General features: G+C 37.2%; 1 protein-coding gene across 1 annotated transcript; it reads right to left on the reverse strand.

The window, feature by feature from the left end:
- Positions 1-2,745: 2,745 nt before the first annotated feature.
- On the reverse strand, positions 2,746-10,692 carry LOC116713572 (visual pigment-like receptor peropsin). The gene is made up of 6 exons (XM_032553769.1): positions 10,498-10,692; positions 8,884-9,089; positions 6,263-6,362; positions 4,459-4,563; positions 3,424-3,647; positions 2,746-3,340 (listed from the first exon to the last, which is right to left on the reverse strand). The coding sequence occupies exons 1-6, from the start codon at positions 10,634-10,636 to the stop codon at positions 2,882-2,884; spliced, it is 1,233 nt and encodes a 410-aa protein (XP_032409660.1). The 5' UTR covers positions 10,637-10,692; the 3' UTR covers positions 2,746-2,881.
- Positions 10,693-13,468: the final 2,776 nt, after the last annotated feature.

Raw genomic sequence — 13,468 nt, forward strand, 5'->3', positions numbered from 1 at the left:
ACTTTTAATATCTCACAGAGCTCTGTTCTGTCCACCATCTGAAAATTAAGAGCATAACAAACACAAACCCACTAAATATGACCAGCAAGGCAATGGGAGCAAGTATCAAAGAAACAGCCACCGCAACTCTGGAGGAGCTGCAGCTCAGATGCGGGTTCTCTCTGCATCACTAGTTGCTTTGAATTCCAAAAATGTGTCCCTTATTGGAGAGATTTTAGGAAAAGTTGTTGAAAGAATGCCAGAAGACACTGCAAATGTGCGCAAACTGAATTCTTTGGCCGTTATGCACCAGAAGACTAAGAGAGACCATCCCTTCACTGAAATATAGTGTTGATACCATCATAATGTGGGGATACTTTCCTGTAGCTGAAGCTGGTTATTTATTTACTATGATGGATCTGTTTATCTACAAGGCAGTTGTTAAAGTCTGGACCAAAATCCAACTAAGATTTTGTGAGAAAACTCATCTCATACTAAAAGGTCATTTTCAAGCCCAAGCTTCCTTTTTCTCTTTCAATACATGTACTTACTGTATGTAGCAATGTCCCTGTGTTCATTGAAAGTTAAAATCACACTTTCTTATGATCAGTCAGAAATTAGGTTTTGTGTTGCAGTCCTGACCAAAAACTCAGAAAAAAGCAAAAATGTAGTTTTTATTGCAGTAAATTGTATTATGATCAGTCAATGCTTTTGGTAACCATGATTATCTCCAAGTAAGCAAGTAGTGCCCTCTTCCCTTTACATTAAAAGGCAAAGTCATGCTGCTAGTCATCATTTATCAATCTTCCATGAACTTCAACGAGAGAATTTGCATTGTTGTGAAAAAATCTTCAAAGTATCCAAGAGAGTTCAGAAGGCGTCGGGACCGTCTCATGATGATGATTCAGAAAAAGGATTGAGTTGCCACCCATGCAGAGCTTGATAAGGAATGGCAGCAGTCAGGTGCAAATGTCAAGAAAGGGATTAAAGAAGCCACTTTAAGTCAGACTAACATTCTGCACAAAGTACAATGATTGAACAGCAGGGGATGTGGTCAGGATACTTCCCAGACAATAAGGTGAATGGTACCCTGAGAACTGTGTCATGCAGAGAAAGAAGCATCTTGAGATAATTCATGGAGTTGTTCCCCATCCACTAGTTTTGCCTAAAAACATAGCTAGAAAGAAAACAAGATATAAAACGTCTCCCAACAGCACCTTTGCAAAACCTATCAGTTGTAAAATAGGGCATGACAAAAGGCATAAGTACGAGGCAAAGGGACAACTAAGTGGTTCAGAGATTTAAACTTTGAAACTTCTCAGATCCTAATCCTAAAGAGGATTGAGGCTTTCTATAAATGGTATTGCCCAATGAAAGCTTGTGAAATTAGTAATTTCTGTTCAAAGTGCAACTTACAAAATGATTTTTTTAAAGTTTCACTTTACAAAATTTAAGTGCAATTTTAATTTGCATTTTACAGTCGCACTTTAAATCCATTGGAAAGAAAGAAAACATGATCTAAAACATCTCCCAACAGGACCTTTGCCAAACTTTTCAACAGTAGAATAGAGCATGAGAAAGGGCATAAGTACAAGGCAAAGGGACAACTAGGTGGTTAAGAGATTTAAACTTAGAAACTTCTCAGATCCTAATCCTAAAGGGGAATGAGACTTTCTATAAACTGTATTCCCCAATGAAAGCTTGTGAAACTTGTAATTTCTTTTTAAAATGCAGCAACAAAGGAAGGATAGAAGAAATCTGTACAGAGGCAACTACTAAAAGCTATTACTGGTTACACATTCTAGTCTAGTTCCACCATACAGGAGAATTAATAGTTGTTTTGCGAACACATCATATCCATGGTCACTTTGGTGTTATTGACCTTTTGTCCAGCTATTGTAGCAAACCCTACCTTTCCTAACACCTGATACTCGGTATCAGCCTTACATGACTTCCAAATCCTGAGCTATAGTTGGTTTATGCAGACTGTTGGCGCATAGGGTGTTGTGGATGCTTCCCTGCCATTTGAAGCTACAAGTCTGAAGTACTGCTGTAAAAGAGCTCATTGTGTGTGCTATTACAGTCTCTGCAGGAGCCACTGGGGAGCTTTATTCAAGATTAGATCCCTCTGCCCCAGGTAGACCAAGAGGGCAGACTGAGTTTCAGGGTTACTCATTTCTCTTACACCCCTGCCATCCTCTTGACAGGTTGTAAACATAGAAAATTTGTAACTCACAGCTCTCTGGACTGGATTTCCTATGAAAACATAACCCCTCTGCTTCTGATTGTAGCTGGCCAACAGAGTGACGATGAGACTAATGCAGATGTGAAACTGCTCGTCTTTTTGGACACTGTGTTAACTGCAGCGTATGTGAGATTAGCCTGTGAGTGCCCTCGAGGGTGCACTGCATAATACCATCAGATATTTCAGTCAAGTCAAGGATGGTTCAGTGGTTCCAGATGATACAACAGATCTCATGTCTCAGCACTTTACTGCTTCCACATTTCATGGATTGTTCCAAGAAGGATTTAGGCGGGCCGGTTATGCCTTCCTGGAAAGATCGTGGCTTTTAGTGCTACTTACTAGAAGTTTCTAGTATAATTTATTTACAAGGTGAAAGCCAGACTAATTAACTGCAAAGTAGTTCTAATTAGTACCAGGAAAGCCGTCCAAGTCTGTTCGTCTTTGGGTCTTAAAAACTTTGCAGAGAAGTGCATAGGAAACTGCCAGTTCTGAACTGGCAGAAACATAAATAAGCAATATAATTTGAGCCTTCAAAACATTGTTTATTAGCGGACGTACTGATGGCAAACATGGGTACATCTGTTTATGAAGATGGGTAAGATGAAGAAAATACAAAAAGCAGTCAATCCCACCCTTGTATTCTGGTTTAAAACAGTCTTAGAGTCTGTCACAACAATACTCTGACGTTTCAATGTGTGAGGGCACATCGATGTGGAAGATCTCAGGAGGAGTCTCAGGAGGACTGTTGACCCCTGAGTCGCTGTCAGGGTTGGACCTGTTTGGCTCTCCTGCCAAATATTTCACCTCAGGTCTTTGGGCAGGAAGCGATGTGTCTTGGAGCAAGTTCTCAGCTTTTGGTTTGATGTTTCTGAAGTGTTGCAGATGCACCACTTCCCTGCTCTCTGGAATGCACGGAAACAGCAGTGAGACCTCCTTGCGAAATCTGGAGCTCATGCCGAAGTATATGAGTGGGTTGTAAAAGCTGGCAGACTTGGAGAAGAGGCGGGTGACGATGCTAGTGGTGCTGGGTACGTGGAAACCCCAGGCTGACCACATGGAGACCACTGCATACGGTGACCAGGCCATAATGAAAGCAGTGCAGATTACAATAGAAATCTAGTGGGGGGTATAAAAAAAATCACTGTAGTTTCCTTTTAAATTCTGCAACCAAATATTTCATGATTCTACTTTAGACTTACCCTCGTGACATCTCTTTCCATCTTCCTTTGTCGCGCAGAGAGAAAACCATCAGCGGACATTGCATTTGTGCATTTTACAGTCTTTATAATAGAGATGTAGGAGAAGAGCATGATGATCACGGGGATAAAAAAGCAGAAGATGAGGATAGATATTATGTAAGACTTGTAGATGGTGGAATAATTGGCTTTGGACCAGTCCACCTCACAGGTGCCATAACCCCGATCTGCAAAAAACAAGATGCAGACAATCAGGGTGTAGTTCAGTAATTATTACAGATGAACTGATATCCTTTTTTGATGTTGTTGTTATTGTAGTTTGGTTTGAATATGGACCATGCAGGAACTGGTTATTATGACCTCTGGACATTTTGTGCTTTCTGTTTTGTTCTTTCATACCAGCCATACTTTAGTTCCTTCCTACTGTGGTAATGTTTCATACCTGGTTTAGTACTTTAAAGTGCTCATAATCCTCACTGAGAAAATGTGTTTATATGTCTCCAGTTAATTTGATCTAGCTTTAGGAAATCATTCATAGTTTGTTTTTTTGTTTTTTTATCAAGGATCCTAATTTGTCATATTTCTTATGTCATATTTCATATTTAGAATATGTTTGTCACTTTTGGCCTTTAGTGAAAAGTCATTTGACAAAAAAGAGGATGGAGAGAGAATGGACAGACATGCAGTGTATGGCCTGATACCATGAATTGAACGCAGAAAAACCACATCAAGAATTATATCCTCTGTAAATGCTACCAACTGAGCTACCCAATGCCCAAAAGTCATATTTTGTAGAAGGGGAGATGAGCCAAACAAAAATCAAAGGAAAAGAAAGGGGAAAAAATCCCAATTAAATAAAATTATAAGTGAGACTCAAACATTTTTAGTTTTATTTGTCCCTAAAATACCCAACTACCAAGAAAAACTAAAAAGGAATGGCTAAGTATGTTGGTAGAAAACAGTTTTGTACAAAATGGATGCAATTGGGAACAAAAAAAAAAACATTACATTTTGGTGAAGTTTCAAACTGGAACAGACCTGTGTAGCTGCCCCATCCCAGCAGCGGCGCCACTGACCAGAACAGTGCTCCGGTCCAAATGAAAATTAGGGATATTGCAATGGTGTTGATGCTGATGCAGTGTGCTGCAAAAATACACAAAATAAAGAAAAGGCAATGTCAAAACAATAAACAGTTTATGAGTTAGATTTTTAGTTCATAAAGATTAAATGTTTTTGGGAAACAGTGAGAGGCTTTGACAAATGGAAAATTATTGTTACTTGTTATGAATGTCAGCACTCTCATTGACATTTGTTGAACAATGAAGTCTTTTATTGACAGCCTTTACCAAACATTTGTGTCTGAAAAGGACATCTGTTGGAATGATAGTGCACACATTTTTGCTATCAGAGGAAACTATGAAAAGGTCAGCCTTTTCTTTGCAGCTGTAAAACATACTTCAGAGCTATGCTACAAGGAATTGCAAAAGTGTTCATATACATTTGACATTTCAATATTTTGTCACAAACTTTATTTTATCAATTTTAACACAAATCTATGCTTAACTGTTAATAGAAAGTAAGGTTCCCCATGTTGTTTAACATTGTAAAGTTATAAAAAGAGTCTATTTTTATTTGTGGAGTCAATACTTTGAGGGAACACCTTTAACCCAATCAGAGCTAGAAATGTTTTCCTGCGTCTCTCAAACAGATTTGCAAATGTAAAGACTGAACTTTTTGCCAATTCTTTTTGCAAAATGTTTGAAGTAAGACAGAGAGGATCTCTGAACAACAGTTTTAAAGTCTTCCTACAGATTCTCAATCAGATTTAGTGCTCGAAGCTTTTCTTACAGGATTTACCTTTGTCCATCCTGCAATTAACTGAATGAGGGAGGCTGTTCTTAACAGCATGATGTTGTACTGTGGAAATGCTGTGTTTTTCACCCTACACAGTGTTTTGTGTGCTTTAGTTTGGTCTCATTTGACCACATGTTTGTGGCTTAGGACAAAGAAATACATTAGTTTTTTACTCTGCAAATCTGGCCTTTATGGAAGAGTGGCAAAAAGAAAACCATTTTTGAAAGAAAGTCAAGAATTTCTGTTTGCCATTACCTGTCCTGCCAGCTTAGATGGACAGCTATATTCTTTCTATGGTATGTTTTAAAGGCTGAGATGTTATTTTGTAGTCTAAACCTGCATTAAACTTAACCACAAATACATTAATGATCTATCTGGTAAATTATTGGACAATATTTGCTACTTTGTGTTGTGTTGACCTCTCATAAAATCCAAATGGCTTATAGTTGAAGTTCAAGAGATATAAATACTTCTGTAAAACTGTAAGTACAGAAACTCAGAGCTTTTTGTAGCGTTCACACCAACTCACCTCACATACCTGGTGGTTAATTTGCTCCTTAGATTGTTTAAATTGCTCTGTTCAGACCTTGCTTAGTCATTTTCAATGGCTATATTATGGCATATAATGCAACTGGTGATATCCCACACTCGCCACTAATGGGCACAGTTTACAGTCACAGCATTTTAAAAACAACCGCCAACTACGTAAAATCAGATACAGTTTTTCACCCTCATTTCTATGTAATTAGGACATTCTTTGACATTCGGATGTAGTCTCAAAAATAGAAAATGTCACCTCAAATTGTCTTAATAACATACTGGAGAAATATAAATGGAATGGCTGGAGACAAATAGTAGTTATTTTCCCAGCTGAAAACAGAAACAGACTTTTCTCTCAGAGAAGGTCGGTGGAATGAGGAGGGCAGCCATGATGGCATGAAGCCCTCTTTGTGTTTTCACACTTGCACTCTGAGAAGTTTGTTCTGACCTTTTTGCGGGTGGCATCCCTTGATGTATCTGGTGACGCTGATGACTGTTAAGGTGTTGATGCTCACAAGGCCAAAGAGCAGCGTGAGGAAGCCGTCTACCTGCAAGAAGATGGACACGGGATTTATTGCATGACATCTTTACAGCGTCTTCACCAGACTAAAGATGGGGCCAATCTGATCCTTCCAGACCCAATATTCTTCAATCAGATGCTACTGTAAGTCATAATTTGGTTGATTATTCTCCCAAAGGTATGTCGCAGTGCAGGTGCTTTTGCTATATTTTATAATCTTTTTATATTTTATACTTTATATTGTTTAGCTACTTTTTGTTCCAATGCATTATCTTTCAGTTTAACAGTTAAATATTTTGATTGTTACATGTGAAATGTTTTGAGTCTGTGTTTTTTGTATTGCTGTTGCTGTCTGTTTTGGACAGAACACTTTGCAAAAGAGATCTTTGATATCATTAAGTACTCTCCTAGCTAAATAGAAGTTAATAAATAAAAAAAAGCTAAAGATCACAGCCAATCAGCTCCAGCATATTTACGGTAATAAAATACACAGTTGTACTTTAAATTGTATGTAAACATATCTGTCCATGCATCAATGTCCGAAAAGAAGAAGAACAATTTTTCACTTTCACCAGTGAAGCATTATGGCTTTCGCTATAATAAGTGGACTGAGGCTCCTTTCATTGTCTCACTATGTTTCTTCTTGACGACACGTAAGCATCCTGCAAGGTTTTGCTGTTTTACTGTTATGACCTTTCTCTTTTAAACATGAACATATTTTGGTTTAATGGCATATAAGTCTCGCTAAAACAAGAATTTTTTTTAAGTTTTAATGAGATTCTACTATAGTCCTGCTCTGGTAGATAAATGCGTCAAAATATGACCTAATCAAAAACGATAACAGCAACCGAGGTCACGATCATCCACAAAACATATTTTCTCACTCTAAGAAAATTTTCTCACTCTAAGAAAATTTCTCACTCTCACTTAAATAACACATTGTTATTTAAAGTAAGCAAGTTTAATGACCAGGAAGAAATCATTCTCATATTCCTTTGACCTACATGTTGATAACATGTTGATGGCTAAAAGAAACATGAGGAAATATCTTTGTCAAGCTATGCTGATATTTTGGTATAGTATATCTACTTTATTGACGCTGTATTGCTCCTAAAATTAGCTTTTTAAAATGTTTTACTTTCTTGTAAAGTCTGCTGTACATCCCTCATTTAAGTTAAATATTCAGGTTGTTTAACTGAGATAAACAGAAAATGTGAACCGAATTGGATGATAGATAACAGAATTATTGTGATGTATCACACAAACTGCACTCATCATCTTTTCCTGTCAATAGTGTTGATGTAAACTTTGGTTTATATATTGTTTATGTATATATCTCAGAATTACAAACCTTCTTGAAAGGTGTTACGGTGTTTCCATTTCTCTCCGAGTGTGCAACACTCGGCTCCCTGCTGGGTCACTTCCAGGTAACGCACCTCATTTGAGGTCATTTGCTAATTACTATCTTGATCTTCCTTTGTACTAATCCAGTCACATGCACTCATCACAATTTTCTCACTCACTCTGATTCCTGGGGTTTTAATTCAAAGCTATTTTCTTGCACATGTAGGAAGAATCAAAAGAGAAATAAATGATGACTGTAATGTTTAATGCTGTATGCTTGCCTCTGTGAAGCCCAGTTCGGCTTCCAAATACACCGAACTGACTGGGGTTTGTTCTGGTCACATCACGTTTCGTGCAGTAATCTGCTTCTCACATGCTTGTTCACATGCTCTTTCCCTTTCTAAAGTGTTACTTTTAGAGTATACCCTTATTTTTAATTTGGACTACCACTCCCATCTCAGCTCACCTCTCAGGGGAAGGTAAGATAAGAGTGGCATGCTACAGCTTTTCAACACCTTGTTTTTCTATGATTTTTTCAGGGAGTTTACCCTGACGTTCCTGCACGGATCCCAACTTTCTACCAGAGCTAGCCTTAAGCAAGAAAAATAGCCTGCTTGAATTCCAGGCAAAAGAATGACAACAATTTAATTTTGAGCTGTGGCTGCGAGCGGATAAGAAAACACATGGGTGAACGGTGCACTTCACTGCTTACACACATAAAACTTCTTTTTAAAATTAAGTTTTTAAATGGAAATTGCAATTGTGTTGAAAAATTAGAGCAAATGATTAAAATATGCTAAAAAATTCAATGGAAAAGCTCCTAATAGTTCTCCATTTGGTTGTTGAACTGTTACAAGGAGAGTTTTGCTCGTTTAAAGGTCTCCAACATGCTAATCTTATTACAGATTTAACCTCTAGCCTAGCGAGTACCAAAATCCCCTGCATATGCACTCGCACACACTCACACCCATGCTCTATTCATGGTAAAACCTCTGCTGTTCTGTAATGTAATGCATTAACTAGAAAAGATAGACAATGCACATAATGTTGTTTACAACTCAGAACATTGTATGATAACATTTTACCTTTTTAATTGTTATTAAACATCATTGCTATAGCACAGCTTGAGATCTAGCAGAAAAAAAAAATCCTGAATACAAGGAATTGTTTGGATTATTTAGCGTTTGTTTTCACATTTCGTTTACCTGGCAAGTCCAGATCCATGTGATCAGATACCCATCATCTTTCAGGATGTTAAAGATTTCCAGAATTCCTCGAGAGTAGCCAAACACCGAGATGCTGGCATCAGAAATGGCGAGGTTTAAGGTGAAGAAATCTGTTGGTTGGAGTAAGGCCCGCTGGCGGTACAGGACAAATATCACCAGACTGTTTCCAAACCATGAAAGCCATCCTGCAAAGAAGCCATATCAGAAATATTTTCAGGACTATCTTATCTGAAAGTGCAGGTAAAACTAGATTGGTAAAATATATTCAAATATAGATGATGCTCAATAGAAAAGCTATGCATTGTCTAATGTTTTAAAATGCAAAATATAATCATTTGTTGGTGTAGTAGTTGACTAGCAACAAACCACATCATGATTAGCTGTACTTGCATAATTTATACAACATAAATTACATTTGTGTACATTTTACCATGAGCATATTTATGCTGTGGGTTTTACAGTCAGATGATGTTACGGTAGTATACCCAAACTGATAAATTTGTCATTTCACATACAAAACCTGCTTGGCTGGACTTTAAGATTTTGATCAGATAAAACACTGTCTAGAGTTCCCTTTGAATAATAACTGGAACATTAATATGTATAATTGTATATTTCCTTGAAGATTTTGATGGCATTTGACAAAATGTAATGTTTATTGCTTGTTTCATAATTGGTTACTGTATGATGTTTTATGGTTATAAGCACTTTGAATTTTACTTGTCAATAAGTCGATATGTTATATCAAAATATTTCTTATATTTATTGTCTCATTTTAACATTTTGGGAATTTTGAAATTTCTTTATAATTTTTTTAATCATGATTAGTCATAACTTTAAAAATTGGTAAATATGGGAATTTGTACAAACTTGCATTGTTGTATTACATATTTGAGACCTTATTTGATTCTATTGATAAGATGTAAATAATTTGAAGTTCATTGACATATTTTGTCTCTCTCAAGTTGTAGGAATTTTTTTTGGAAGAAGTTCCTGCAAATGTTTTTTAGGCACATCATCTAGTCCAAATCCAGAGATAGGAGGCTATGCATGTCCAAAACCCAGTAACAGAAGAAACCAGTAATGCTTGGTGTAATGAGTGATGGGACCAATGTAAGCAGAAAAGCTGACTATTGTTCCTAAACAGCTACTTCTGACCAGTTATAGGTGCTTATTTTAAGTGAGAGACTTAAATTTGTTTAAATTTGTTACAATATTTTGAATGTTCAATCCTTTTTTTTTCAGGAAATTTCCCCTCTCAAATGTAGAAGTAGCTGAAGAGTAGATGTAGTTTTGTATCTTTATGTGATCTTTTCCCTAAAGTAAATGATTTATGTTACACCTTAGTGTGATTAATAATAAATCAGTTCTTGATTACATTAAATACTAGTTCCCATTGTTCATACAAATAAGCAAATATCCATATTTTTGATTGATGCTAAACAAATCTTAGACTAAAATGCATAAATATCCACCTGCTTGTTTAAATGTTTGTTAGAATTTTTTCAATGAAAAGGAAATGGTTCATCTTTCAATACATGAATACCTGCAGAATAGGAACCTGTCACTAAGGTTAGACAGTCTTTGACTTACCCAGCACTAACAGATAGACTCCAACGATGGTTTCTCCTTGTTCAGAGAGAGGAGCCTCTGTATGCAGAGTGCTGAGGTTATTATTCCTCCATGGAATATTCACCACCTTTAGTGGAAAACCCTTCAGCGTTATCTCCATGGTCTGAACTTTGATGCCTTGGCATGAATCCTTTCTTCTCCTCGACGACGGCTTTGCTCTCCACTGCTTCCTGCAGATATTGTCGTCGTTTACCAGTAGGGATGACTGGCCAGTTGGTTTTAAATCCAGCTTAGACACAGTCACTAATACCTGCCTACTCGCTTGCTCCAATGTCTGGACTGGTAATCCTATCTATTTCTTACAACTAAGAAGATAGGGATTTTGGGTGGAAATCCTTGTCAATAGCAATGTATCCAGTAAGCCTTGCAGAGTCACTTGATTTAGTTTTAATTAGGTAAAGAACCAGGATTAATCAGAGGCAATCAAAGGACATCGGTAAAGTCTAAACAGATAGAAATTTTGAGCTGTTGATCAAATCCCAACCTGCCTTTGTTTTTAATCTGGTGGGTTTTTTTCATTTCAACCTCATCATTTGAAAAATGAATCCACTCCAACCTCCCTAGAAATATAATATCTCAACAGTTTTCTCATTTGCTTTCTGTTAACTTCTTTATCAAAATTATTTTGATCTGGTTAAGCTTCTTTATAAACTCTTGGACTACATAGTATGCTTTCAACTCATTGCAATATCCTAAATTTAGAAAAGAGAAAGTAGAAATTTACCTTTTTTACTTTAAAAAGCATAAATGGGAGGGTGATAGCTGCATAATAAACCAGGTGGAGTACCTAGACGCATTACCACGAATGATCAGGTGTGAAAGTAAATTTAATTTGACTCAACAGCACTTGCTCTTGGTGCAGAAGGACTCATTTTAGAGCAAGACGTTTACTTATCAAATGTTCTTAAAATGCAAAAAATCTTAGGTGCAGCCCAAAGTATTTACATTCTTTTTTTAACATTTGCTTTAATTTTAATTTCATAGTAAATAGGAGCACAAACATGGAGTATTGCAAGAATATTTGCAAGGCAGACTAAGTCAATCTCTGGGATGCTGAACTACCAAAGAAGACTGAATGCTGAAATTAAAACATGCTGCAACCGTTTAAGGATGTACACACTTAAGCAAGCAGGATATATGTAACATTAAAGGTAGAAAAAGTTTTAAAAAAAAGTGATTTATCATGATCTTTACGTCACATAAATTTTATATTTTAACGGGGGTTAAATGATCGTTTTATACATCAAAATGAAGATTGACCCTCATAATTGGACCTATAATAAATGAAGCAATACGGTGACGAACATGAACAGTATATAAGCTTTTGGAGCTTTAAATCACTCAGAGCAAAATGTCTCTGTACTTCAGGAATACGTCCTGTGAAGCTGCATGGACCCTCTGCGCCGTCTCTCTAGACATATATTTCACTTCTACTAATCGATTCCATTTATATGATGCAATGGAGGCGGCGACTGTACTTCAACTTTGACGGAGCTTTGATGTGTCACATGATGAGGATTAGCCATGCTGTGCCAAGTTCAATGTGCACTGATGTCACTGCTGGAGCATCTGGGACTTCAAGGATGCAGTATGTGGGGCAATACCACATGATGTAGATAACTACACTGAAAAAGATAAAATTCAGCTCATTTTATCCAAATGAGGCTAGACATTTGTTATTGATTAAAATACTCTTACAGTTGCAACACATTTCCCCTCCTCCACTCTCCTCTTTACAGTGAGCTTCTCTGTGGTGGAGCATCTATCGAAGTGGGAACCTGAGCCACCGCCCTCCATGTGCGTGTAGCTTACAGTGTACACCTTGTCTTCCTGATCGCCCTGCCACAGAGCAGCTCTGCTGGCCCTCAGGATGTGGAGGGAAGGGCTGCTGCCAGATGCCTCAATGCTTCCGAGTCCTCCTCATGAAACCCTTTTAGTCTCTGAAAGCCAGACGTAGCCAAGAGGAAAGCAGGGCTCTGACCCTAATTGTCACCTGTCCAGCAGCTAACAAGGAACCCAGTCTCTGCTCATTTAAAGGAGAGGATTCTTCATGACACAGCTTAACCTCTGCAGCCTACAGAAACAAAATTACATTCAAGATTTTCTTTGTTTTTAGGTTAAAGTGGACAACGTGGTGATGTTTATGCAAAAACCTCCTGCCTGACATGGCTGGGTGCTAAATTGTGGCACCTGCTGTAGTGAAACCTAATCAAGAGGTTAGACAGTTTGGCGACAAGTAAGAGGTGAATTTCATGTTAAGGACAGCTTCTACTCGGCTTATGCTGCGACTAAGTGATGAGGTCAAAGGTTGAGGAAAACCCTGTGTTCAGCAGGTGCTAAGTATAACAAAACATCTGTCAACAATTCACTCAAAACGAGAGTGAGAAGGGAGGGTGTTGCAGTCCTTATGTTCGCTGGAAAAATAGCATGCCTTATTTGACAAGAGAGGTTTTCAAAACTTAGCACAAAGGAGTGACATCTGCAGAGCTTTGCAAAAGTTTTCTCATTTTATTACATTTCACCCACAAGTTTGGGTGTTTTTATTGGGGGAAGGTAGTTAATGTATCTAAAGCGGAAGGAAAAGGGTTCATGGTTGTTAAATATTTTTTACAATAAAAAATTTGAAGTGTATTCAGCCTCTATGTTCATCAATTTTCAGGTTTTGCCAAGATATAAGACCTAACTTTTATTATGTGTGATATTTACAACAAAATAAAATGCACAGTTTGAAATAAAATGTTTGTCATTGGCCTCCGATGTAGCATATATTAGTTTAATAAATAAATATTAGTGATGTAAAGTTGACATTTTACAGAAACTCTCATAAGTCCTTAAAAACAAAACACCAAGGACACTGTGGACATTGAAGCACTCGTTAGATTTCAAGGTTTTGTTTACATGAGACTGCTGTCTGGAAACTGCTAGTATTTTT

This window comes from Xiphophorus hellerii, chromosome 22 (assembly GCF_003331165.1).
Source record: "Xiphophorus hellerii strain 12219 chromosome 22, Xiphophorus_hellerii-4.1, whole genome shotgun sequence".
Lineage (NCBI taxonomy): Eukaryota > Metazoa > Chordata > Actinopteri > Cyprinodontiformes > Poeciliidae > Xiphophorus > Xiphophorus hellerii.